We start from the raw sequence: 27409 nt of genomic DNA on the forward strand, positions 1-27409 counted from the left end.
CTTAGCTATGAAAGCAGCCTGTCACAGAGATCCCAGAGCAGAGTGTGTGTGTAAGTGTGTGTTGTGAATGTTCAGGGAAACGTTTATTCCCACTCATCATCCCAAGCTTTCCTCTGAACTGTGATCATGCAGTAATACTGATGCTGAACAGGCTGACTGCTTTTTGTTGCTTTAAGAATTTAGTAGAAGACTGTATGTGTGCCGACCTGCAGCTGGCAGCTTCACTACAGCACTGTGGTGTAGATGAGGAGAGTTTACAGCTGGACACCAATAGAAATTGATTTATTTCAGCATGAAATAAAACATTAAAGATTACGATCTGGTGGACGTTCATCCGTGAATTCAGCTCGAGTTTAACCTATTATTATTAACCTTTATTACACAATGACACTGTTACACTTTTATCACCCAGATCTTCCAGATTCCAGTGAAATTCCATTAAACCTGTGGGTAAAGTTAATACAAATTCTAGTGTCATTCAGCTGATTTTTCAGTGTTATTCTATTACACTATGTGAAAATTCTCTTATGTGAATTATGTGAAATTCTATTAAAATTCAAGTGTAATTCCTCTGATATTACAGTTTAATTCCAATGAAAACTATAAAAATACCAGTGCTATTCCATTAACAGGGAAGTTCCATTCAAAATTCTAATGAAATCCATACAATTCTATTGTAATTCATTTGATTTTCAATGTAATTCTCTAAAAACAAAATAATATGATGTAACAAATATAAAAATAAGAAAATGATGTAATTTCTTTTGACTTTTAGTGAAATTCTGTAAAATCCATGATGTAATTCTAGTGTAATTCTATAAAAACATTCTATTGTAATGCATTTGACTTTTGGTGTAATTTAAATAAAAGAAATCCATGATGTAATTCTAGTGTAATTACATCAACATTTCAGTGAAACTTCATAAAAAATCTTATTGTACTTTCTTTTGACTTTTAGTGAAACTCCAATAAATCCATGATGTAATTCTAGTGTAATATTATAAAAAATTATATTGCTATTCCTTGTACTTTCAGTGTAATTAAAAAAAATCCATTCAACATTTAAGTGACATTTCATTAAAAAGCTCTTTGGACCTTAAGTGAAACTCATGGTGAAAACAAGTGAAATCCATGATGTACTTCTAGTGTAATTCTATAAAAAAAATTCTATTGTAATGCCTTTGACTTTCAGTGTAATTAAAATAAAAGAAATCCATGATGTAATTGTAGTGTAATTACATCAACATTAAAGTGAAATTCCATTAAAAAACTATTTTAATTTATTTTGGCTCTTAGTGAAATTCCATAAAATCCATGATGTAATTCTAGCGTAAGTCTATAAAAATTCATGATGTAATTCCTTTTACATTCCAGCAAAGTTCTATTTTGCAGAAAGATCAGATACGCTTGGCAAAATCAGAAAAAGAACAATTGAAATCTAAAACTTTGTATTACATAATTAATTCATTTTAAGCAATATAAAAAGTATTTAGAGTTTCAAAAACCACAAACATGTTACGAATAAAACTGGGATTTCTGCCACTGCTGGTAGACCCGTAGGACCGTATGCTTCCACACACCTGCAGATTCAGCTCAACTACTTCCTTCACACTGTGGTCTCTGACACGCCCAAATCAATCAATCAGTCAATCTTCTCAGCCAATCATTACTATTGTTGCGACCCACTGGACCCATTTCCCACACATCCAACGAGACGCTCACTGCACTGTACTGCAGTCTTCTCAATGTCTGAGTTCCGTCACACATCCCGCAGGTATTTATAGCCCCATCATCCTTGCACAGCGCCATCTGCAGGAGCCTGAAGTTACTACCACCTTAAACACACAAGGAATAGTATTCATACAGCTCAAACACATCAGATAATCCTTTATTAGTCCCACAGTTGGGAAATTCTCAATCAGAGGGTGTGTCACAGCGAGGACAGTTCACTGTACAGTAAAACATGAAGAAATAAAGTGTTTAAACCAGGGGTGTGGAGATGAGCAACACTTCAACACTAAAGGGGAGACACTTAGGCCTTTAGAGGGAACACAACAGCTACTGGGGTGCTAATCGCTCCCCCTGCAGAAGAATCAATCTAATTAATTTAAATATCAATTAAATTAATTGAAATAGCAATAAAATAAAATAAAATAAAATAGAATTACATTAAAAATGTAAATAAAATTAAACAAACATTTTAACTTAAACTAAAATTAAATTAAATTACTTAATTAATTAAAAAAATAAAATAAAATAAAATAAAATTAGTGTCCAGGAGAAATCTGGATGCATGTTTTAACAAACCATTTTATGGATATTTAATTGAAAATATGCCCATATTAATTTAAATAAGGTATTTCTAAGCCTATAAGTTACACTTACTTAAAAAATAAGTAAAAACTGTTCTTAGAATTAATCAATAATACATGATTTGGTTTGCAACCTCACTTAAAACAAGCAAAAATAATAAATACAAAATTGTGACACGCTCTGCTACAAATCTTAATAGTCTTAATGTCTTAATAACTGACCTCTTTTCCTAATTGTTCGTAGCAACACCTGAGATTCTCTTGTCTAAGGAAGGTCTTATGGTTGGTACTGTATCTTCTATGGTTGGGGGTCTTCTGTTTCCCATATTGTGGCACTACCAGAGCACCAGAGTACTTACAGTACTTACAGTACTGGAATCAAGGCATTCCCTTTAAACGGCACGCCGCTAGGGGGCGCACGTCTAAAACAACGCCTTGAAACCACTGGTTTAAAATAGTGGCTGGCTCTCCGGCTACTTTCTTCAAATGTCCTTGCTATATACAAAAAATACAAATAATTAATATAAATATAACAAATAACATAAAACGCTTGCATTTAAATTTTTTAATGTAAGATTTTTTTTTAGCATTTCTATTAGTCTATTCATCATAAAATTTGAACATAATGTGAATAACAGCTGTGAAATTCACATTTTAATTAACTTTAGGATTATATGTATTATAATATATAGATTTAGGATGATTGTACTATAATAAAAAGCACATAAAGCAGCATAAAGTAAAGTAAATGTGTATTTACATAAATCCACGCCAGGATTTTGTTCCAACTGCCTGGGCAGCTCTGCTGCAGCACAGCTGCAGCAGAGCTGCCCAGGCAGTTGGAACAAAATCCTGGCATGGATTTCACGTTCCACCTTTATTTTCCACATTTAACAGGACGAAACTCTAAAAATACGAATTATGCCCAACTAAAAAAGGACAATGAGGATAAACAAAGCTGTTAGCACCTGAAACTACTCATAAAAACTAATAATTTGTCCATTTAATACTGAATACATTTATATGAGGCTACGCTAGCCGAGAGACAACGATGCTAGCTAGCTCCGTTCCTTCAAAAAGGGGGTTTCCAAATATGTTATTTTAATAAATTACCTCACCATATTTATTTTCCTCTTAATAAATTAACTCTTTTCCTAATAGTTTTGATTTAAAAATAAGCTCAAAAACGATAAATTAAAAAAATATTAAAAAAAAATAACACAAAACTTATAGTCAATGTAAAATATTTTAAGATTTTAATTTAAGATAAATGTTTAAAAATTATATATCATATAATATCTAGATTTAGGATTATTTCACTTGCTAAGATATCGTCTCGGTCTCTGTGCTTGTAGTGGGTGTCTCTCTCTCTGTTTATCTCTCTCTCTCTCCCACTGATGCTTCCTTGTGCATGGTGGCCCACTCTTACCTGCGCTCAGCTCCCAGTAGGACCCATCAGACATCATGGGAGCCACCGAGGGAGAAGAGGACTTCCAGTTTCTCCGCACGGTAAGTTCACAAACCAGGCTCATCTATACAGCTGACCAACAGTCCTGCAGGTGTTTAGAGATGAGTGCTGTTTCAAGCCTGCAAGACTAGACTAGTGTAAAACGGCGAGCCTCCATCAGCATAGGAACGGAACTGGAGTCTGTTAGGAATAGTTTCTTCTCTTTTTAGACTAAAAAATGTAAATATAAATGGTAAAGCTGTTAAAGTATGAGATGCTAGAAACGATAGTGCAGATTAGGAGATGGAACAACGGACAAGAAAGCTGTGGTGGCTAATTTAGGGTCGGAAAGTACAAAAATTCACGCCAGGATTTTGTTCCAACTGCCTGGGCAGCTCTGCTGCAGCTGTGCTGCAGCAGAGCTGCCCAGGCAGTTGGAACAAAATCCTGGCGTGGATTTTTGTACTTTCCACCTTTACTTTACTTTCCACTGCTCTCTGTGCTTTTTATTATAGTAAAATCATCTAAATTTATATATTATATTACATAAAATCCTAAAATTAATTCTAATGTAGATTTGACAGCTGTTCTTCACATAATGTTCAAACTTTATGATAAATAGACTAATAGAAATGCTCCAAACTTTATTTATCTTAAATTAAAATCCTAAAAAGCTTCATCTTATTTATTATATTTATATTTATATTATTTATTTGTATTTTTTCACACAAAAAAAAACTCACACAAAAAAAAATTGTAGCAATTTTTCCATTCAATACTGAATACATTTGTATGAAGCTATGCTGGCCTGGAGCTAGCTCAGTTTACTCAATATCCTTCAAAAAGGAGGTTTCCAAATATATTATTATATTGTGATAAATTACCTCGTAATTCGTAAATTCATTAAGTGTAATTAGGCCTGGTTAACTGAAGTTTACCTCATTAGTAGCACTGCAGGCTACTTCAGGTATCGCAATGCCATATTCGGGTCATATCGCCTAGCCCTAATCTAAAAGAAGAGCTTGTGAGTTTGAACAGATGTAGCTGGACGTTTTCGGTCACTAAAATGCTCTGTATTTTCTACAGTTGTAGATCTCCACCCTCATTTAGTGGAGAACAGGGTCGAGAGCGGCCGGCAGAGAGGCCCTGATGGAGGTCTATTTTGATCTGCTTTATCTGAAGTGTGGGAACAGGGTTGGGGGTGTGAGCTGTTGACTCTCCAACTTCACCACTGTCTCAGAGATGCATACACACACACACACACACACACACACACTGTTTATCCATGCAAAGACCATGCTAAACTAGCTGGTTAATAAGGTTGAGCAGCTCAGCTCTGGACCAGTTGGGTCTTGCTGGTCATCCTGGCCGACCAGCTTGGCCATGCTGGTCATGTTGACCGCCTACCAGCGTTATCATGTTGATCAGCCAGCTGTAACTTGCCGGTCATGCTAATTGACCGGCAAGTTGGTCATGGTAGTTGACCATCTTATTCATGCCAGTAATGCTGGCCGACCAGATTGGTCAAGTTGGACAACCAGCTTGTTTACTCGATCTCTGGCAAGCTGGTCATGCTGGTAAACAAGCTTGGCTATGCTGGTGATGATTGTGGACTAACTGGGCTTTGCTGGTGGACCGCCACTTCGGTCTTACTGGTCATGGTGGTCGACCAGATGATTGGACACTTCTTCAGATGACCCTTTCTTTCACTGGATCTTGGTTCCAGAATTGGTTCCAGGGGAGATAAGGAGGAGGAGAGCTGATAAGTAGAGACAGGAATGCCCCTAACGTGGCTTGCATTTACAGTCAGGTGTGTGTGTGTGTGTGTGTGTGTGTTTATCAGTGACCCTCTAATGGCCTGTGTAACGTATGTGACAGCACAGAGGTGTTGGAATTCTCCTTGTTTGACATGCTGATAATATCCTTTCTCTCAGCCCATATATGGCCATGCATGTACACAATATGTCCAAATGTTTGTGGACACCCCTTCTAATGAACTCATTCAGCTACTTTTAAGTTGCACCCATTGCCAATGCATACACACAGCTTGTCTAGTGTAGTAATACAGAAGTATTTCCAATAGAATAGGACTCCTAAAACATGAACCTATTGGCACCATGCTGCCTAATGCCAGGTTTGGGCTAAAGGGGTATAAAGCACCCCCCCAGCTTTGAGCTGTGGAGCAGTGAAAGAACTGTGTCTTCTGGAATGATCTGATGGTGCTTCATCCAGTACTTTTTAAATGAGTTGGGGGGTTGGGGACGAGGTGGGGTGGTGATCCTTTCTGGTGAACATTCTGATCTTGCTGAATGCAATCAAATCCTCACAGCAGTGCTCAATGCAAAATCTAGTAGAAAGCCTTTTTCCCTGAGCAGTAGATTTAATTTGGGAAGAAATTGAGGAGGTGTCCCAATACTTTTGTCTATATGATGTACAGTCATTGAGTAGATGGAGAACTCAGTAAATTGAAATTGTATTGTAGGCTTAGTGTATCGTTACACACGTGTGTGTGTGTGTGTGTGTGTGTGTGTATTTGTACAGTCAGATGAGCTGGTGTTGCGATGCTGCTCGGCCGCACCGCTCCAGCAGAAGCTGTGTTTGGCTGCTGAGGGCTTCGGCTACCGCCTCTGCTTCCTGGAGTCCACCTCCAACTCGAAGGTGAGAGACTTACGTCTGGGGTATAGTGGTAGGAGGATGCACTTTGTCATATATTTTAATATTTAATCTTTCCTCAGAATGTTCCGGCCGACCTGTCCAGGTGTGTGTTTGTTCTGGACCGATGCGTGTCCGTCCGAGCTCTGCAGGAAATGCTCGCCAACCATGAGGATCTGCAAGCTGAGGTAAAGAAGCTAGAGCTGTTACTGCACCCCACTTCACCACGTATTCCACTCACTGACCACTTTCTGAACTCCACCTACCTCATAGGTCCACATATAACCCACCTGCTGTCCTGTAGCTGTCCCTATACTGGGTATTCGAGCCAAATATCCAGCCAAGAGTGTCTCTATGGTCATCAGCATACTTTTACACTTGTACAGTACGGTGAAATTCATACATCCCAGCTAAGAAAGCCGTGGTTAAAGTGCAGAATCAGCCGTGACACAGAGCCCCTATAGCAGAAAGGGGTAGGTGCTTTACCTAAGGGCCTAACAGTAGCAGTTTAGCAGTACTGCCTACATTTAAAGGTGAACAAAAAGTCTGGGTTGCCATACATCGCTGTTTTACCCTGTAAGTTTACAACCATGTCATTTATTGTGGTTTTGCCTCAGTCTTCAGAAGCCGCTGGCCGCCGCACTCTCCTTTATGGACAGGCGCTGCTGCTTAGACACGCCCACAGTGCCATGGTAAGTCCAGTCTGTGCTCCAGAGCACCTTAATGTCTTTTGCCTCACTTTGATTGCCTAGTTGAGCACAGTATCAGTCGATCTGCCCTTATTCCTGTTCTAGTATCTGAGCTGTCTGACCTCCTCTGGACTCTCTGCTGATAAGCTGGCATTTGACGTTGGACTTCAGGAAGATGTAGCAGGTGATGGCCAAGCATTTCACTGTGGAAAACATGTGTGGATTCACATGTTTTGTAAGCTGTGGCTAAGATTATTTTATTAGTATACTCAGGTAAAACCACAGTGGTGGTCACAGGGTTGTGGGTTTGCTATAAAGCGTAGTTGCTTACATAGCTGGAACGATGCAGTTGCCATGGTTGAAACGATGGAGGTAACCATGCTGGTAACCTGCACGATGCCCAAACTTTTGCCTCAGGCCCTTTAACCTTTTCTTTTTTTTAATTAAATGCCAGCATACGAGATTACATCACTTTCTGCGTCCTCAGGTGAGGCCTGTTGGTGGACGGTCCACCCTGCCTCCAAGCAGAGGTCAGAAGGTGAGAAGGTGCGAGTGGGCGACGACCTCATTTTGGTCAGCGTCTCGTCCGAAAGATACCTAGTGAGTCCTTCCTTTTGTCCTTCTCACACCAGTCTTTCTGGTACGTATTCTGTTGTTGTGTAATGGGCTGACCTCTCTGTCTCTGTCTCTGTCTCTCAGCATGTCTCATGGAGTGCAGGATTATGTGACGATGCTGGGATCAGTAGTGTGGACGCAGCGTTCCAGCAGACCCTATGGAGTGTGGCCCCAGTCTCCTCTGGCACCGCTGAAGCCCAGGGTATTGCAGCTCGTCCTCACAGCAGAATAAAACATGATGGTCCAGGGGCTCAACAGGCTTGGAGGAGAACACTAATCAGGTGCACCGAGGTAACGTTTCTACTGTTGTTTAATTTGCAGGCCACCTGAGAGGTGGGGACACCCTGCGATTGCTGCACGGTCACACAGATGAGTGTCTGACCGTTCCGCAGGCTGGACGTGGAGAAGAGGAGCGCAGGTTGGTAACACCATGACTTGCTGGTCAGAGAGTAGATCAAATGATTGCTGGAAAAAATTGACCTAGTCAAGCTGCAGAATATGGGGCGTCCTATGGGTTGACCAACTTGACCACGCTGTTCTACCAGCCCAAACTGGTCAACCAGCTTTACCAAGCTTGCCCAGTTGGTCATGCTGGTGGACCAGCTAGTTCATCAAACCCAAATGAAACATTAAGATCAAATGGGGCTCACATGGGTGGCGCATGGGCTGGGTGGGTTCGAGGTGGGTTCGAGGTGGGCATGGGCTCTGAGTGGGTTTGCACATGTGTTGTTACTGGGATCCAGTTGGGCTTCCCAAACAGGCTACTTTGTTACAGCCCACCCTAATCTCACATAGGTCCCACCTCAGAGTACAACCAAGATGTGGCGCATGTTTAACCCCTTCTGGTCCTATCACTGATCCTGGTAGGATCCTGGTGGGCATCCATATGTGGGGTCATCATGGAACCCATGGACAAAACCTTCTAGCTCCCAGCTGGACTACCCATACAGGCCCCTACCATTCTGCAGCTGTTGAAGGTATCTGCAGTGCTTGGGCAAAACATCTCTTTCTTCTCCTTTCAGATCTGTTCATTTTGAAGGTGGCTCTGCGTCGTCTCAAGCTCGTTCTCTCTGGAGGATTGAGATGTTATGCGTCTCGTAAGTCCACCCATGCGACCTGCAGTTGCTGCAGTTCTACAGTTTAGCATTGACATGTCATTGGCATTATAGCAGATGCATAGCAGTAGGTCTCTGGACCTACAGCCAATATACGAAAAGGAAAAATGCTTGCTGTGCCTACCTTTTGATACTGAAATATCCAGGTAAAGGGGAACTGAGACTTTGTGTGTGTTCCCACAGCTGGAGTGGGAGTCACACTCGTTGGGGGCAGCCGTTCCGTTTATGTCACGTCACCACAGGAAGATATTTAGGCCTGTCAAGGGATGGAGGGTTGCAGCTGGTGGAGAAAGAGCAGGCAGACATCAAATCCACTGCCTTCCGTCTCCGCCCATCAAAGGTACAGTATGGGCAGCGCCTGGCTTGTGTTTTGTAAATGTTGTCAAGGGCAGATTCTGCACCTTTGGCCTAGGGTCCACTGATCAGCCATAACATTAAAACCACATGCCACCAAAACAGTCTAAGAGATATCCAGACACTTTAAGACCTCCATAAGCATCAGTGAGCCTTGGATACCCATGAACATTTTGCCAGTTCACCTGTTGTCCTTCCTTGGAGCACTTTTGGTAGGAACTGACCAAAGAGATGTTGGAGAGGTCCTGCCCAATCGTCTAGCCGGCACAATTTGACTCTTGTCAACGTGACACTAATAACTTTATAGACTCCAAAGGGTTGTATTATACCTGCCGGTGGAGTGGTATGAGCAGGGCATGACGTGGTAAACGATTGTCCATTACACTCTGTGCCTCTCTGTGTAGGATGCTAGCCAAGAGCGTGTGAACCTCGCTCAGAAGAGAGAGGGAATGGGGTCACCCGAGGTCAAATATGGAGACTCCGTCTGTTTCGTACAGCATGTGGACAGCTGCCTGTGGCTTACCTACCAGACCGCTGATTCGAAGAGGAGAAAGGAAGAGAAAGGGCTGCATAAGCAGGTAACACACACACATACATACACATACCAGCCCAGGTATACTGACCCTAATCGTAGACAGAGACTTACACTTACACTTACAGTTACGGCAATGTTTTCTGCATCTACTGTACACATATATATATACGTAGTGCTATATAGGACCCTTTTTGCTCAGGGTACACTATATACTGTAACTATATAGTGTTCATCTAGAGTGCGCACTCTAGAAGCAAAAAGGGTCCTATATAACACCATATATACATATATGTATATGTAAGTGTACAGTAGATGCAGAAAATATTACCATAGTCAATCTGTTGTACTAGGCACTGTGTACAGTTCTGGAGAACAGCAAACACACCCTTCAGCCCCTTCAGTGCTCCTTTTAGAAGCTCCACCCCATACATTCCCATACATGTGTGTGCATTGTCAAGAAAGCTAGCAAACCGTGAGGAAATATTTGCTATAAGTGCATTGGATTAAAAAATTATATATTTTTTTAATTTATTTTATTAACATTTTAATTTATTTTATTAACATTAAAAAAAAAAGAAAACAGTGCCTTTATTGTGTAATTTAGCAATTTTAGCTGATCCCTTCACATTCAAATACGGGTGTGTCAGTGTGTTCCACTAAGTAGGTGCAATCGTTTCCAGGCCATTCTCCATTCAGAGGGGCACATGGACGATGGGCTCACCCTCTCTCGCTCCCAGAGGGAGGAGTCTCAAGCTGCTGGTCTCATACGTAGCTCCGCCCTCCTTTTTTCACACTTTATAAGGTAGCACACCATATGAACATACCTGATTGAATGTATATCTGCCATAATGATAGATAGATAGAAGTGAAGTCAATGCCTGTGCATGCATAATTATTTCCCCCTAACAAATAGACGGCGGTCAAATGTATGATTTCCGAACAAGGTCTTAAAAGAATCTGTCTTCACAAATGACTCTGATTTTCTGTTTGACCAGGGGATTGGAGGAGAGAGGCAACATTTCAGCCCCTGAACTCCAAATTGAGAGATTGCGTCTGAGCTTGCAGGACTTGATTGGGTACTTTCGTTCACCTGGGGACGGTCAGGGTCACGAGGCAAAGCAGAGCAGCATCAGAGCGCTGAGGAACAGACAGCGCTTGTTTCAGGAAGAGGTAATGTCTGCAGGACATGTACTAGTAGATGTTCTTTAGGGCGAGGAGTCCTTTTTTATTGGGGACTCTTACTATCTGAGCTTCAGGAGGAATTTGCACACAAACATTCAGCTATTTTTTTTTTTATCTTTCTCTGTCTCTCAGGGCATCATTACCTTGGTGCTGGACTGTATTGACCACCTGCATCTGTACGGCAGTGCGGCCCATTTTGCCAAGGCTGTTGGGAAAGAGGCAGGAGATGTGTGGGAGGCCATTCTGAGCTCACTCTATGAGCTTCTGGGTAAAAAAAAAACCCAAAACAAAACACTACATATTTACCCTGTATGGGCGAAAGTATTGGGACACACGTTTTAACCATTAAATTTAGGTGTCTCATTCAGTCTCATTGCCACTGGCGTATGAAATCAAGCCCCTAGTCCTGCAGTCAGCCTTTCTTACACATGTTAGTGAAAGAACGGGAGGTTCTGAAGAGCTCACTGAACTCCAGCGTGGTTCTGTATGTAATAGGAGACACCGCTGCACCAACAACAACAAGTCAGCTGGTGAAATTTTATCTCCCTCCTAGATCTTCCTCCATCAGCTGTGAGTGGTGTTATTATTGAACAGTGGAAGAGTTTAGGAGGAACAGCTCACAGAGAGCAGCTCAGCCACAGAGTGTCTGTCAGACCACGTAAAGTTACAGAGCGGGGTCAGGGCCGAGTGCTGAGCTCAGAGCAGAGTGCAGAAAAGCCTCCAACTGACTCAGTAACTGCAGCAGAGCTCCAGACCTGCTGCTGCTGGTAGAGCTTAGAGCAAAGGAGGACCAGCTTCATATTAATACCTATGGGTTTAGAATGGGAGGTGTACTTTAATCTTATGTCTATATATATATATATAACATGAAGAAAGGAAGGATCTCATAGAAAATGTTATAGAAACACAGATCTACACATTCTAAAACATAGTAACTGTTTATTTGCTTTATTAAAGTGAAAAAAGCTAAATGTACATTAAATTCAGAAAGAATAAACAGATTAAGTTTCAGATTTTGTTCACTTTTCTGTACACGTTTATTATCTTATTTTGCTAACTAAAAATTTTGTTCTATTCAATATTTCCCATTTCACCCCCCTCCTCCTCCATTCTTCCACAGCTGCCCTCATCCGGGGCAATCGGAATAACTGCTCCCAGTTCTCCACCTCCCTGGACTGGCTGGTCAGCAGATTGGAGAGGCTGGAAGCCTCCACTGGTAAGTTTCCCTGACTTAAAATTCAACCATTAAAAACTACATCTGTATTGTGGCTCCGAGTGGCTCAGCGGTCTCTAATGTGCTACCACTGAGTTCGAATCCCGAGTCGTGGCACTGTGTCATCAGTAACTGGAGTCTGAGAGGGCACAACTGGCCTTACGGGCGTACTCTCTCCTGATGGGTAGATGGGTAGATGGCACTCCCTCCCTTCATCAGCACAGGCATCTGTTAGCTAGTGTGGCAGAGCTGGGGACTCGGCACTTTCCTCCGAGTGTGTCGGCTGTCAGACGATGCCGCATTGTCAGCAGTTTAAAAAAAGAGGCGATGGCTGGATTTGCATGTATCGGAGGAGACATGTTGGTAAGGCCTTACCCTCCTAGTGCTGGGAGCATTGCTAGTGCTGGGGGGGGATACGAACAGGTGGGTTTTTTGTCAGTAAGGAAAAAAATTGGAATAAAAAAGTGGATATTTAATTAATTAAATTAATTATCCTGTTGTTTAGTCCAGTCAGTCAGTCATTAAAATCCAGTTCATTATTGCTATTCCACTACTGTGTAAACTCCCCTGCCTCCTCCAGAATTATATCAGAATATTAAAAATGTAATAGTTGTGAAATTTGAGGTTTCTGGATGCACTGAACTGCGTCCTAAAAAAAAGCACAAGTGAAGCCAGTCATGTAACAGTCACAGATGAACGCCCCCCAGTGGTAATATAATGTACGTTTCCTTCCTGTTCTCTCTCTGCATTGCTTCAGGAATCCTAGAAGTTCTGCACTGTGTGTTAACGGAGAGTCCAGAGGCCTTGAACTTCATCAAAGACGGTCATATCAGATCTATCATCTCACTGCTGGATAAACACGGACGCAACCCGAAGGTACTGAGGACGTGCACGTGTGGGATGCCTGTGTATTCCGACCCTGAGGTCATTCTTTGAGCCTCTGCTTTCTGTGTCTCAGATCCTGGACGTGCTGTGCTCGCTGTGTGTGTGTCACGGGACTGCGGTCCGCTCCAACCAGAACCTGATCTGTGACACTCTTCTGCCAGAGAGAGACTTGCTGCTGCAGACGCGACTGGTCAACCAGATCACCAGGTAACCACTGACATGCAGCCTTTATCAGTCTGTGTCCAAATGTTTTCGGACACCTGCAATCTAACATTGTGTTTGGGTGTGAATGAGAAGTTTGTCCATCCCTTTTGCTTCAGTAAAGTCCACCCTACTCTCCTGAGGGCGCTGGTCTAGGACCAAGTGGTAAAAACAAAGGATCGCAACGGAATCAGGCTTAAAAAATTGACGATACCTGATCCCTGGATCCTTAATTTATACAAGCTGTGTATAAACTCATGAATTTTCACTTTTGCACATCAGTTCACCTCTCAAAATATGACCTGCTGTCTGTGTTTCATCCCAGCATCCGCCCGAACATCTACCTGTGCATGGGTGATGACTCCGCCCAGCACAGGAGATGGTACTATGAGGTGGTGGTGGAGAGGGCGGAGCCTTTTATAACAGCGGAGCCTACACACCTGAGAGTGGGCTGGGCCTGCACTGCAGGGTACCGCCCGTCCCCGACAGGAGGTAATGGCTGGGGGTCAAACGGAGTAGGGGATGACCTCTGCTCCTATGGATTTGATGGACTGCATCTGTGGACAGGTGAGACTAGCTTACAACGGTCCGATTTGCACGTCATGGTCATGTTGTAAAGTAGTTTAATTATTAAAGGATGATAATAATAATAATTCTGGTAAAAGTAACGGTACAAAACCTTACATGCACTGGATCCCACCACAGGAGGCACTGGGCGAAGGGTCAGCTCACTCAATCAGCACCTTCTGAGGGAGGAGGATGTCATTAGCTGTTGCCTCGACCTCAGCGCACCCTGTATCTCCTTCCGGGTCAACGGGCAGCCGGTGCAGGGCATGCTGGAAAACTTCACTGCTGACGGGCTGCTGTTTCCTGTGGTCAGCTTCTCAGCTGGAGTCAGGTGCTGACCTCATATTTGTTCCCTTTCTAGTGTCTTGGAGATAGAAATGCAAGCTCTGAAATGCCAGACAATTTGGGAGACTCCCATTCCCCTTACAGCTTGGGGCTAATGTAGCTAACAGGTAGTGGACGTCCTAACAAAGGTTCTTTAAGCGATGCAAAAGAGACGGGAGTGTGAGGAACCTTTAAATTGGTAAAGAACCTTTACATCAAGCCCTTCTTCTCACTCTATAGTATGTGATAATTAAGGCCTGCATGTAGCAGAGTACCAATCAGGGGGGGTGTGACCTTACTTTGCTTGTTTTTGCAGGGTACGTCTGCTGTTCGGAGGCAAGCAGGGGGAGTTCAAGTTCCTGCCCCCTGCTGGATTCTCCCCATGCGCTGAAGCTTTGCTCCCCAGGGAGCGCTGTAGGTTGGAGCTCTGTGAGGAGTTCGCTCGGTTTCAAGGCAATGGCCAGTGTGACCTCTTAGGCCCTGCGGCACCCCTTGGCCCAGTGATCTTCACCCCAACACCGGTGGACACCAGCCAGGTAAAGAGAGCAAGCGTTAGCATATCTTTTGAAGGGCTGGGTGATGTGGAGGAGGAACCTGGTGCTAGTTTAAAAGGCAGTGATCACCCATGTTGGGAAAAAGAGGCCTAATTAACATTGACATTGGGGTTTCCTTTCTAATTGGTCTCCTTTAGGTGGTGTTACCTCCTCAGCTGGAGCTGATCAGAGAGTGTCTAGCTGAAAACCTTCATGAGCTCTGGCTCTTGGACAAGATCGAGCAGGGGTGGACCCATGGACCTGTGAGTGAAAGCTCCTGAGCAGCTAGTTTTGGGATAGGTTGCTGTACTTAAACACTTGCTTGAACTCTACAGGAAAAGATTCTGTGCCCTAGTACTTGGGATTACACATATTACAGATAGAGCCCAGCCCATTCCCGTCACCCACTACATCACAGCCTCTTTACCTGGGTCATCAGCTAGGCAATTCAGTGTTTCGCTGAATTTAGCCCACAACACCTCCGGAGGGCACAACAGGTACACACCCCTCCAAGCCACTTCACTTCGTCAGATTACTCACAATTTACAACAGTAACGCTACACCAACAGCATATACACACCACAGCCCAGATCTTCCACCATGCTACACCTTCAGTCACACCCTACCCATCCTTACCCCACCCCAGCCCTTCTTATCCATGACAACTGAGCTCCCAGTCAGAGTTGGTTCATTTAAAGGTACAGTGTTTCAGATGAAAACTGAAAGGTTTATGAGTAAATTAGATGAACTGCAGTTTAATTATATCCCTATAATTAGTAATACAATTATAATAAGTGAATGCTGATTAATGGATACATTTTCCAAAATTTCTTTCTTTCAGGTCAGAGATGACAGTAAAAAAGTTCACCCTGGATTGGTCGAGTTTTCCAAACTTCCAGACCAAGAGAGGCACGGCAACCTGCAGGCTGCTGAAAACACTATCAGGTGCTCCCTTCCTTTCAACTGCAATCCTTTCTCACCAGCCAGATCTGACCCTTATCCTTAGCCTATTGACCAGAGGTTATTTATTCATTCATTCATTCATTTATTAATTAATTTATTTATTTATTTATTTATTTATTTTTAACATGCTGCATGTCTGAAGGACGCTGTTGGCTCTTGGTGCACATATCGGACTGTCGGATGACCACGCTGAGGAGAATGTGAGGTACATCCGGCTTTCAAACAAGTAAGTGTTCTTTCCTACTCTTTTTTTGTATAGATAGAAACAACCCAAGCCAACTGAATTAATAACCATTAATAAGTTTTTATAATAACCATTAATAACCATTAATAAGTTTTGGCAAAATATCTTGCTTCAGGCGATACTTTTAAATGGTTTGACCTTGGCAGGTATGAGCTGTGCAACGGCTACCGACCTGCTCCAGTGGATCAGTCCAGCATCTCCCTGACCGCTGCCCAGGAGGCTCTGGTGGAGGCACTGGCTGAGAATGAGCACAACCTCTGGGCCAAAGAGCGCATCAGACAGGGCTGGAGCTACGCAACACAGCAGGTGATGTGATGATAATAATCTCGCCCTTAGAATGATTGCCCACAAGGCAGGAATACCCTCATGTCCCCTGGACAGGGGCAACAACTTAAATATGGGGTTTAAAAGGCCACAGTGGGGTAGAGGGTAGAACACCAAGAGGAGGACACCAAGGTATTTACAGGTTTAACCAAGTACTGGGGAGGTTTTTAGGACTGTTGAGAAGTTCATCTACTGCTTAACATCATGGAGGAATAATAGTAGGGCAGGGGCTGGGAGGGGTGTAAGAGCTTTGCTGCTTAGAAATCTGGGTGTCATAACTGATATGCATATATATAACTGAGGGCCAAGCACTGATCCCTGGGGAACTCCTTGCGTAACAGTTGCATAGTGAGATGCACAGCCTAAAGGACTAGCTCAGCCAATATTTAAATTATTGTGAATTATCACATTAATGGTTGTGATGCAGCCAATCAGCCAAGATGTTAATTTTGATTGGAAGAGACTAGGCTAACATGCTAGACTCATGCCCAAAAATCTCTCTCAATTCATTGCATCCATATATTTGCTTGTTCAGACAATAGTATGACTGGTTCATCCAGGTTTGCTTGCTTTCCCTTGAACTCTTTTTTCTCACCTGGTTTTAGAGCTTGAAATCATCAATCAGTGAGCTCCCACAGCACCCCCACACCCTGTGTCTCTCTCCTTAATGAGCATGGGGGAATTAGCTTATTTGGCTGTGCACTGGATAGACACAGACATCATTACTGTTATACCTCCCAAGCCTAGTGTACACCATCCACATTCTTACAGCCCTCTTAACTGTCTGAAGATAAGCTGAATGTGACGCTGGTGTGAACTGTGAACTGTGAACTCTCTCCTTTCAGGATGTTAAGGGTAAGAGGAGTCCCCAGCTGGTGCCGTTTTCTCTGCTAGAGGAGAGAATCAAGCGCTGCAGTAAAGAGGCAGCAAGGGATGCCTTGGGGACTCTGCTAGGGCTCGGATACGCTGTAGAGCCACCGGAGCACCAGCAGCGTGAGTACAGGGCGTTCGTGTGCATGTGTCTGATCTCTTGTAATGCTTCAACATCGTCAGACTTTTCGTCTTCATTTAGTAAACGTATTGTTTGGTGTCAGCAAGCTAACACTACACATACTCACAGTGTTATAGCTATAGCAGTGGGGGCTCAAGGCTAGTGCAGTAGTGGTGCCATAGGCCATCTGTTGTCCACTGTTAAAAAATTCTTTAATGTTTTTTTTTCTGCAGCTCTTACAGGCCTTGTGGTGAAATCTGCAAGTGAGGAGACTGTCCGGATCTTCCGCGTGGAACGTCCCTTTGCTGTCTGTGACGGGAAATGGTATTTCGAGTTTGAGGTGCTCACTGATGGAGAGATGAGAGTGGGCTGGGCACAGCCTGGCAGTAAACCAGATGTGGAGCTGGGGTCGGACGACCAGGCCTTTGTGTTCGATGGCTCTACGGTATGTTAGAAGACCATTGGCAAGTTTATGTTGTCATCAGTTCCTCCGGTCACTCTGTGTGTCTCTCTTTCTCTGTTGTCTGTAGGGTCAGTGGTGGCATGGCAGTGCCGTGCGACTGGGCCGTCCCTGGCAGAAGGGGGATGTGGTTGGCTGTTTGTTGGATTTAACTCAGAAGTCCATGATGGTCACTCTAAACGGAGAGCTTCAGCTGAACAGCTGCGGCTCTGAGATTGCTGCCAAAGACTTCAGTGTATCTGGGGGTAAGTTTTATTACGATATATTGAAATTCTTAAACAGCAAGGGGTCTATAGTTTAACACACGACATAGTAATAACATGCTTTATATAGTGTGTGTAAATATATAGTAATAACGTGTTTGATACTTTGCACCCGAGGTCTCCTCCCTGTGTGTAGTTTGGGCGTGAACCAGGTGGGACGGCTGAATTTGGGCCGGCAGGTCAACTCGCTGAGATACTTCAGTGTTTGTGGGCTCCAGGAAGGGTACCAACCTTTTGGCCTGAACATGAGCAGAGACCTGCCTCTGTGGATGAGCTGGAACGAGTCCCTGTTTGTTCCTGTACTGGAGGACCACCCTTACCTACAGGTAAGTCGAGCGCCATTGTCCCTTTAGCCAAATGTGGAGCCCCAGTCTATACAGTCCACACAGTCCATGTATGGAAGTGAAGCTGCGAAAACATTATATTACACGGGGCCCCACCAGCCAAAATACTCAGTTAATACATTTTTAGGGCCCCTGTCCGTCACAGGCCCTTGTTTTATAGCCATCCATTCAGCTTATGGCAGTTTAGCCCACCCCTGTTGCTCCTGAAGACACACTAGTAGTTATCAGGCTGCAATTAAGGGAGTAGTTGAGCATGATTGATCACTGACCTCAGATGCAGTTGATCAGCCAGTAAGATATCTTTGATATCTGCTTGATATTTGCTTCTTTAGTTTCACCTTTACAACTAGGAATGCTAGGCTAACATTGCTAACAAATGCTGGACTCTGACTCTCACCAACCTCACAGGTGACGCGCACTGATGGAACAGCAGACTGCCCACCAGCTCTGAAGGTCTCCCAGAGGTCAGCGGGGGCGCCAGACAGCGTCGGCACTGCGGTCGAGTTCTATCGCCTGAGCATGCCCGTAGAGTGTGTGCAGGTGTTCTCGAAACCTGCAGAGGGCGCTGTTCCTCCCAGCAGCAGTGTGATCTGCCACGTCAGGGAGCCAGAAGAAGGGGAGGTGGACTCTGACTTTGAGGTGCTATTGAAGTCGGCCCACAGGTGCACAGGAAGCAGAGATGAGCTGAACAACCACAAGGACCATACTCAAGAGAAGCCCTCCAAGCTCAAGCAACGGTCAGTTCACACGGATAAATCCTGTAGCCTAGTCCAGCCCACTTGACCACTTCATTAAGTTTGAGAGTTCTAAAGAGTGATTTCTTGGTGTATTTCAGGTTTCTTTTGAAGAAGAAGCCAGAGTTCAACACCAGCGGATCTTCAGCACGGCTACTGGAGGAGGTGCTGGCGATCGAAAGGGACGATTGTAACCACCTTGCCGACTGCACTAAGGTACGGGACTTGAGACCTGACTGACCTGGATTAAAATGCTTGATTTGGCAGCTGCGTTTCCCCCTCCTTCACTCCTTCTTCTCATCTCCTACGTCTACAGTACTACTATTCGTTGAAGGTCTTACCCGGACAAGAACCCTCCTGTGTCTGGGTGGGGTGGGTAACCTCACATTTCCATCCTCCTGAGCAGACCGTTGACCTGGAGAGAGTGTGCACTGTGATGGTAACACTGGGAGATGATTGGGGCAAAGTCCTGGAGAGGTTGGTGACACTGCTGTGCCTCTGATAGTGTAGTAGTGTAATAGTGTACGCTTCCCAGGAAGAGGAGCAGGTTTATAGACTTATTTTAATGTGTGTGTATCCTGCAGCGTCAAGCGCTCTTGCTGTTACATGGTGTGTGCAGCAGAGGGCAGTAGTCTCTCTCACAGCCGCAGTAGCAGTGGGCTCGAGATTGGCTGTCTGGTCGACACTGCGACTGGCCTTCTTACCTTCACCGCTAACGGCAAGGAGATGGGAACCTTCTTCCAGGTCTATATTTTCGTCAAACTTTCATACACCTTATGGTGTTCCTCAAGGATCAATAATGGGTCCCCCTCCATTGTCCTTAAATGGGCTGTCTTTAGGTCAGTTTAGCACTGAGTGGGTGTGCTGGTCATCAACAAACCTGTCAAAGACTAATAGAAAAAAAAACAAGGTCAAATTAGGGCTGGACAACATGGCAAAAACACTATATAAACATGACTTTTTTAACATTCAGATGATACACGATAGAAATCACTATACATGTAACCATAGAAAAAATACACCAGTAGAGACATTTTTATTCTTTTATCTTCTGCACTTCATCTAATTAAACTTTGTCTAATTACACTGTTGGTAATGAAAGCTGCTGTTGATCAGTGTTCTTTAAACAATAACCATATCCTCGACATACTCACAATAAAAAAGTTAAATGTATCACGATAAAAAATATCACAATATGAAAAAATATCGACATATTTCCCAGCCCTAGGTCAAATTTTCGTCAAACTTTTTTGCGACGTTTACCATTCGTCTCACACGTTTTTTATTACATATATCATTTTAAATACACAAAATTCATTTATAAACTTTTGGGATTACAGTATACTTGCATAATTTCATGTGAAATTGTAAGTGTGCTTTAAGTGAATTAATGTAGTAGTTGTTTTTAATAGTTTTCAAACACTTAGAAAAGTCTATTTCAACACAAGTAGTTAAGGAGAACATTAATACATAATTAATAATTTAATGATTAAAAATGTAAATTAATAATTATATTGATTATATTTTGAATAAGTTCATTACTTTGCTAGTATATGAGCCAAATGTAAGTATTTCTTAGATTTGGTTAAGGGTGTTTTTTTCACTAGGGTCCAGACATGGTTCCCACATGGCATTACTCAGCATGGCAAGTGTTACACTACTCAAATAATCAATGTATTCTTTTACGCAGACATGAGGTGCTAAGGTATCTTACCTAAAAACAGTATAGCATTTAGTGTTCTTGCTATGTTGTGCAATCTAGGCCCTTAATCAAAGCAGCAGCTAATTGTATTTCACCTGTAGCAGCAGGATTCCTCTAATACAGACCTCCAGAAGAGAAGCTGTTGGGAATAGGCGCAAATATGCCAGCGGACTGATGAGGAATCCAAATAAGGCAGTTAAATTACTGAGGAATCAGATAATTAAACCAGTGAACCCCATGGAATTTTACTCCCCTAGGTGGAGCCAGGCACTAAGCTGTTCCCAGCTGTTTTTGCCAAAGCCACCAGCCCTGATGTCTTCCAGTTCGAGCTTGGGAGGATCAAGGTGAGCTCAGTCAACTGTTTCACAGCCGCAGCTGAAAGTAAAGTAAACGTAATGGAAATGTAACATAGGTGCTGTTCTTCATGTAATTCGGTCCAATTTTCTGTCTTCAGGGTGTACTCCCATTGTCTGCTGGTGTGTTCCGGAGTGAAAGGAATAATGCAGGGCCTCAGTGTCCACCAAGGCTGACCGTGCAGTGCCTGACGCGTGCAAGATGGACCCGGTTACCTGACCACAGTCCGCATGTGCAGCTGGCTCGGCTTGGGGAAGGCCACGGTTGGAGAGCACAGTGCACGGAGAGCCTGCAGGCCATGACCCTGCACATCCCTGAGGAAGAAAGGTCTTCATGTCATCATGTTCTTAAGATTTTCTGGCAGGGAAATTGTTACAGAAACTGTGGGCTGCATAAATTACCTTATGGTGTTCCTCAAGGGTCGACAATGGGTCCCCTTCCATTGTCCTTAAATGCGCTGTCTGTAGGTCAGTTTAGCACTGATCATGGGGTTAAATTCCATAGTTATGCAGGTGGTCTGCAGCCATACATACGGCATCTAGATGATGCCGCTGCTGAAATTCAGCATTGGGAATTAATTATTTAAAAAAATATTTAATTTAATAATATTTTATCGTCTTTCCCTGGTTGCCTCTCAGGTGCGTTGACGTTCTAGAACTCTCCGAACTGGAGCACCTCCTCGAGTTCCACGAGCACACCCTCCGCCTTTACTCCGCCCTCTGTGCCCATGGAAACACACATGTAAGCCACGCCCTATGCAGCCACATGGACCAGTCCCAGCTCCTCTTTGCCCTGCAGTGTCCTAGAATGCCTGGCCCCCTGCGAGCCGGTTTCTACAACCTATTAACCAACGCCCACCTCAGCGCCCATGCCAGTGCCAGACAGGCCACCACCCACGAGTACATCGTGCCCATGACCGACGCCACAAGGACCATCACACTCTTCGAAAGAGATGGCACACGGCACAGCCTCCCGGGAAGTGACACCAGCACCACGCTGCGACCCAGAATGCACTTCTTCTCACCTTGTTTCATCAGCTCTAACGACACCGCCCAAGCGGGTAGCCCGGAGTTCCCACTGGACGTCCTGAAGGTCATTACCATGGCCATGCTGGAGGACGCAGTGTACGCAGTGGGCCAGTGTGTGAGAGATCCTGTAGGGGGCAGTGTAGAGCTGCTGCTGGTCCCTCTCCTCCAGCTGCTCCACACGCTGCTCCTCATGGATGTGTTTCAGGGCTCCGACTTGCAGCTTGTGCTTTCCCTCGTCTTGTCTCCTGCCTGTATTAGAGAAAGCTACACCGGAACATGTGGGGATGGAGAGGACGAGGTTATTGGAGAGATAGAAGACAAGGACATAGAGAGATGGGCCAGCGTTCCTCTTCTAGAGCTACAGATGAAGCTCCCGGAGGCAGTTAAGCTACAGGTAGATCAGTAGATCACCGCTTACAGGACAACAGGGTCTTGCTTTCTTGATTCTATCAAATCTAACCCTAACCCTAGTAAAGCATCTGAATGTAATCTATAGGGGCTCTCAAACCATATTCTCTCTCTCTCTTAGCTCTGTCACCTGCTCCAGTACCTGTGTGACTGTCAGGTCCGTCACAGGGTTGAGGCTGTGGTGGCGTTTTCCGATGAGCTTGTGGGGCACCTCCAGGACAACCAGCGCTTCCGATACAACGAGGTCATGGAGGCACTCAACATGTCAGCCGCCCTCACCGCCCGCAAGACCAAAGAGTTTCGTTCTCCGCCTCAAGAACAGGTCAGTGGTCTAGGCGGAAAGGCTCAAAGCCAAAGGTCATGTTTGGCACCAGTGCAGGGCTCATGCTGTTGCCACAAAGCTCAGCCCAAACCCTGAAAAACAGCCCCGATTAGGTTTGGTCACTGAGCTGTTTTTGCCCCTTGAAGCTCCCATTCACAATAACAGCACTTACAGTTGTCTGGGGCAGGCCTAGCAGGATAGAAATATTTCAGACTGACAGCTTGTTTAAAGTCACTGAGCTATATGGAGATTAGACTAGGTGTGGCTGAAACACACAAACTCAGTAGTTAGGAATGGGTGTCCACACACTTTTGTCCATATAAGGGCATATATGCTCATTCAGGCTGCTGACCATTAGTCCTAAGGTGTCCTGTCCTGTCCACTTCCAGATGAACCTGTTGCTGAATTTCCAGGACAGTCAGCAGGAGTGTCCCTGTCCTGAGGACATCAAAGACCTGCTCTGGGACTTTCACTTAGACCTGAGGAGCCACTGCGGTAAGCGACAAATCACAGAGAACTATTACGAGATGTTTAGCATATAGAGAAACACTGAGAACGTGTTATTGATCCGAATTTTTGTTCCTAACAGGAGTTGAGGTGGATGAAGACCTAGTTACCGAAGTGGATGAGATGGATCAGCCTATCAGGCATAGGTTAAAGGGCCTGGTGGACAGAATGGTCCGTCTGAAGAGGAGGATGTCTGGAGTGGTCGAAGAGGACATTGTGACTAAGCCTGGTGGGTTCTTCTGACCCCAAAAGCATATTGTCATATTATCGTAATTTAACATCCCACTCAACCCCTCTGTCCTGTCCCTGCAGTCTCTCTGCAGCAGCTGATCTCAGACACCATGCTACGCTGGGCTCACGAAGGGCCACTGGAAGACCCCGCTCTGGTGCGGGCTGCTTTCAGCCTGCTGCAGTGGCAGTACGCTGGACTGTCCGGCCAGATGGCCACCCCACTCCTCAAAGCCTACTGTATCAGCCAGAGCTCGGTGGAAGACACCCTGTGCCTGCAGGAGGCGTTGGGACGTATCCGCTCGCTGCTCAGGGCCAGGATGGGCAGAGAAGAGGAGGAGCTCATGATCCGGGGGCTTGGGTAAGAAGACAAGTTCAGAATACAGATTTGTGTACTGAGTTGAATGTAGTTAAGAGTGGTGTTCCTGGCCTGCCAGGGAGTCAGAGTCCCGCCAGCCTGCCACAGGAGAGGCAGGGTGTTACCCACTATGAGACTCTAACCAAAAGGCTCTGTCCTCTGCAGTGACATCATGAAAAATAAAGTGTTCTACCAGCACCCGAACCTGATGAGAGCTCTGGGCATGCATGAGACTGTCATGGAAGTGATGGTCAACGTCCTCGGTGCAAGAGAGTCCAAGGTAATTGGTCCTTTGCATGGATGTTTATGTTCATTTGTAGGAATGAACCTTTTGTATTGTATTGTTTGTAAATCTGGCAGTTGTACTTGGACTTTAAACGGACCAATAAAAATGCTCCGAATTTACTTCCATTGTAAAGTTGCCGTTTTGGAGATTGGAGAGGTTGTCGAGAGACATTGAAGATTTGTTCACATGGTCTCTTGATATGTGAGCAGTTTCTTACTCATCCTTTAAAGGAGATCATGTTTCCGAAGATGGTGGCCCACTGCTGCCGTTTCCTGTGTTATTTCTGTCGAATCAGCCGACATAACCAGAAAGCCATGTTCGATCACCTCAGCTACCTCCTGGACCACAGCAACGTTGGACTTGGTAGGCTAGCTCACGTTCAGTCAAGTATCAGTACAGCCATATCTATGGTTTGCAGTACATTGTCAGCATCCTGTATAATGTATGTATCTCATTAGCATCCCCCTCCATGCGAGGCTCCACCCCCCTGGACGTAGCTGCAGCCTCAGTCATGGACAACTATGAGCTGGCACTGTCCCTCAAAGAACCAGATCTGGAGAAGGTCAGAGCTACTGCTGTCTTCATAGGAACGCTGGGTGGGGCTATACTGTTATTTCTTGTCAGCTCATATATCACTGTTCTCTCCTTCTCTCCGTGTTGCTGTAGGTGGTGCGATATTTGGCAGCCTGTGGTTTGCGCAGTTGTTCTCTGCTGGTCTCGAAAGGATACCCGGATATCGGCTGGAACCCTGTGGAAGGGGAGCGATACCTGGACTTTCTGCGCTTTGCTGTCTTCTGTAATGGTAAGCTGAAATGCCATGTGACAGGATCACATCTGTGACAGGAGGCCATGATGTGTTCACACTGTGCAGGTGAAAGCGTGGAGGAGAATGCCTACGTGGTGGTGAGGCTCCTGATTCGACGGCCCGAGTGCTTTGGCCCTGCCCTGCGAGGGGAGGGGGGAGACGGACTCTTGGCAACAATGGAGGAGGCAATCAGGATCTCTGAAGACCAGAGCAGAGATGGGTCTTCCAGGGCGTACCACTCTAGCAGTACCCTGTTAGTTACAGTCTCTGATCTCTCTGTTTCTGAAGAAGAGGTGGTGGTTGCTGGTTTCATCTGTTCATCTGTCACACTCAGGGATACTCTGGATGATGAGGACGATGACATCATCCACATGGGGCACGCCGTTATGACCTTCTACTCCGCTCTCATAGACTTGCTGGGCCGCTGTGCCCCCGAAATGCATGTAAGTGTCTGGTGCAGGGATGCATTGCCCGATGTTAGTTGTTAATGTTAACAGTCGTCTTGGAATTTGTGTGTGTGTGTGTGTGTGTGTGTGTGTGTGTGTGTGTGTGTGTGTGTTCAGCTGATAGAGGCTGGTAAGGGTGAGGCTGTTCGGATCAGGGCAATCTTGAGGTCTTTGATCCCCATGAAGGACCTGGAGGGCATCATCAGCATCCCGTTCTCGCTCCCGTTTCTGGACGCAGGTACAAGTGTTTTCTCCAGTTTGGTTTATAGTGGCTGAAACACTAAACGAGTGGCTGACCAGCCATAACATTAGAACCATTGTGTAGATCCCCCTCATGCTGTCAAAACAGCTCTGACCCCTTGAGTCATGGAATCCACAAGACCTCTGAGGGTGTTCTCTGGTATCTGGCACTAAGACGTTAGCAGCAGATCCTTGTAGGATCCTGTAGGTTGTGAGGTTGGGCCTTCATGAATCACATCTGCCTATGACCCCTGGAGCACTTTTGGAAGGGCCTGACCACTGCATACCGGAAGCGCCTCACAATCTCAAGATCTGCCTTATGTCTTGGAGATATCTGACCCAGTCCTGTAGTTTAGATTATTAAACTTGACCATTTTTTATGGTTTAACTATCAGTGGTTTTAATGTTATGGCTGATCTGTGGTTTCTTTGGAAAGGAATTGGGACTAAATGTGGTGAAATTCTTACCTGTTTCAGAGGGTTCAGTGGTGGAGCCAGACATGTCCAGGCTTTTCTGTCCAGACCATAAGGCAGCCATGGTGCTGTTTCTGGACCGGGTCTACGGAGTCCAAGACCAGCAGTTCCTGCTTAGTTTACTCAAGAACGGCTTCCTCCCTGACCTGCAGGCTGCTGTTACCATGGATAATGTGAGAAAATGACCTTTCACACATGAATCCAGCTGCGTCTCATGTTGTTTTATACAGTGCAAGCTTTCCTTATTCTCACTCTCTTTCTCTAGACTGGTCTGGGTGGTACAGACATGGCTCTGGCTCTGAACCGTTACGTGTGTGTGGCCGTGCTGCCGTTGCTGAGTAAATACTCGTGCTTGCTGTGCGATCCATCTCCTGTCTGGATGGCTGCAGTGGACGCTCTCCTGCAGGCGCTGTACACCTTTTCCAAGGCCAGTGGCCTCACCAAGGCCCAGAGGGACTCCATCCAGGACTGCTTGCTCTGTGTGTGTGGGTGAGTGGTGTTCTGAGCGTACGTACGTACGTACACCAATGAACCAAATTTTCAGCCGCAAACCGGGCTGAGTGCCCATGCTGACGCCTGTTCAACACTGAAATCCCCTTTAGGACCAGATACCTTCTTGAGGTCTTGTAGTAGAAGCAGTTTTGCCCACATATTAGACAGTGTTCATAATGTTATGGCTCATTGATGTGTCAAAACCTTGTCTTAAATGCTACACAAGAATTTGAGCCTCCCTTTTTACCATGACATGTCTTTGCAGAAAACTGAAGCCCTCCCTGCTACAGCCTCTCCTGCGGAATCTCGTGCTTGACGTTCCCCAGTTGACGGAGAACGCCAAGATGCCACTTAAGGTCTTTTGAGATCTTAATCTTTGAGAAGAAAGGAATGGTCCATAAACAGTATCATTTGGTCCAATAATTTGGTCTTGTTAATCCCGCCCTTATAGCTACTGACCAATCATTATGAGCAGAGCTGGAAGCACTACTGCATGGCTGGCGCAGAGGGAGGCTCTGGCTCTGCCTCGGAGGAGGAGCTTCAGCTCAGCAGGAAGCTCTTTTGGGGCGTCTTCCAAGCTCTAACCAAAAAGGTGGGTTCATGCAATGTCTATCTTGTAGATCTTGCTGCTCCACCTTGATGGCCACCTTGATCCTCTAGCCCAGTGGTTCTTCTGTGTAATGCCAAAATGGACCCCAGGGTCAGGACTGAGAACTGTGGTCAGTTTCTAACTACAGAGATGCTCTTTACTGGTGTTTTGTCGTATTGGTGACCAGTAATAAACTATGCAGCAAAGATAGGCTACAGTGACTG

The 27409-nt window shown here is 44.9% G+C and overlaps 1 protein-coding gene across 1 annotated transcript in view; it reads left to right on the forward strand.

The window, feature by feature from the left end:
- The first annotated feature begins 3776 nt into the window (after positions 1-3776).
- Positions 3777-27409, forward strand: part of ryr2b (ryanodine receptor 2b (cardiac)) — a 61240-nt gene continuing 37607 nt past the window's right edge. Inside the window, exons 1-50 of the mRNA XM_072688906.1 lie at positions 3777-3821; positions 6301-6417; positions 6495-6599; positions 7029-7103; positions 7206-7284; positions 7588-7700; positions 7800-7917; positions 8037-8133; positions 8738-8812; positions 9014-9170; positions 9589-9762; positions 10400-10521; positions 10715-10889; positions 11034-11169; positions 12022-12117; positions 12872-12990; positions 13073-13206; positions 13526-13767; positions 13906-14098; positions 14408-14627; positions 14783-14887; positions 15466-15569; positions 15730-15813; positions 15978-16137; positions 17001-17148; positions 17380-17591; positions 17677-17851; positions 17987-18195; positions 18622-18950; positions 19049-19163; positions 19264-19424; positions 19532-19691; positions 20907-20993; positions 21104-21330; positions 21642-22425; positions 22561-22761; positions 23151-23256; positions 23351-23497; positions 23581-23857; positions 24020-24134; positions 24371-24503; positions 24599-24702; positions 24807-24942; positions 25012-25198; positions 25280-25388; positions 25509-25629; positions 26108-26277; positions 26370-26593; positions 26862-26952; positions 27048-27188. Of these exons, the coding sequence (XP_072545007.1) occupies positions 3777-3821; positions 6301-6417; positions 6495-6599; positions 7029-7103; positions 7206-7284; positions 7588-7700; positions 7800-7917; positions 8037-8133; positions 8738-8812; positions 9014-9170; positions 9589-9762; positions 10400-10521; positions 10715-10889; positions 11034-11169; positions 12022-12117; positions 12872-12990; positions 13073-13206; positions 13526-13767; positions 13906-14098; positions 14408-14627; positions 14783-14887; positions 15466-15569; positions 15730-15813; positions 15978-16137; positions 17001-17148; positions 17380-17591; positions 17677-17851; positions 17987-18195; positions 18622-18950; positions 19049-19163; positions 19264-19424; positions 19532-19691; positions 20907-20993; positions 21104-21330; positions 21642-22425; positions 22561-22761; positions 23151-23256; positions 23351-23497; positions 23581-23857; positions 24020-24134; positions 24371-24503; positions 24599-24702; positions 24807-24942; positions 25012-25198; positions 25280-25388; positions 25509-25629; positions 26108-26277; positions 26370-26593; positions 26862-26952; positions 27048-27188 (7914 nt within the window). The remainder of the gene's footprint in view (positions 3822-6300; positions 6418-6494; positions 6600-7028; positions 7104-7205; positions 7285-7587; positions 7701-7799; positions 7918-8036; positions 8134-8737; positions 8813-9013; positions 9171-9588; positions 9763-10399; positions 10522-10714; positions 10890-11033; positions 11170-12021; positions 12118-12871; positions 12991-13072; positions 13207-13525; positions 13768-13905; positions 14099-14407; positions 14628-14782; positions 14888-15465; positions 15570-15729; positions 15814-15977; positions 16138-17000; positions 17149-17379; positions 17592-17676; positions 17852-17986; positions 18196-18621; positions 18951-19048; positions 19164-19263; positions 19425-19531; positions 19692-20906; positions 20994-21103; positions 21331-21641; positions 22426-22560; positions 22762-23150; positions 23257-23350; positions 23498-23580; positions 23858-24019; positions 24135-24370; positions 24504-24598; positions 24703-24806; positions 24943-25011; positions 25199-25279; positions 25389-25508; positions 25630-26107; positions 26278-26369; positions 26594-26861; positions 26953-27047; positions 27189-27409) is intronic.

This window comes from Salminus brasiliensis, chromosome 10, assembly GCF_030463535.1.
Source record: "Salminus brasiliensis chromosome 10, fSalBra1.hap2, whole genome shotgun sequence".
In the NCBI taxonomy this organism is placed as follows: Eukaryota; Metazoa; Chordata; class Actinopteri; order Characiformes; family Bryconidae; genus Salminus; species Salminus brasiliensis.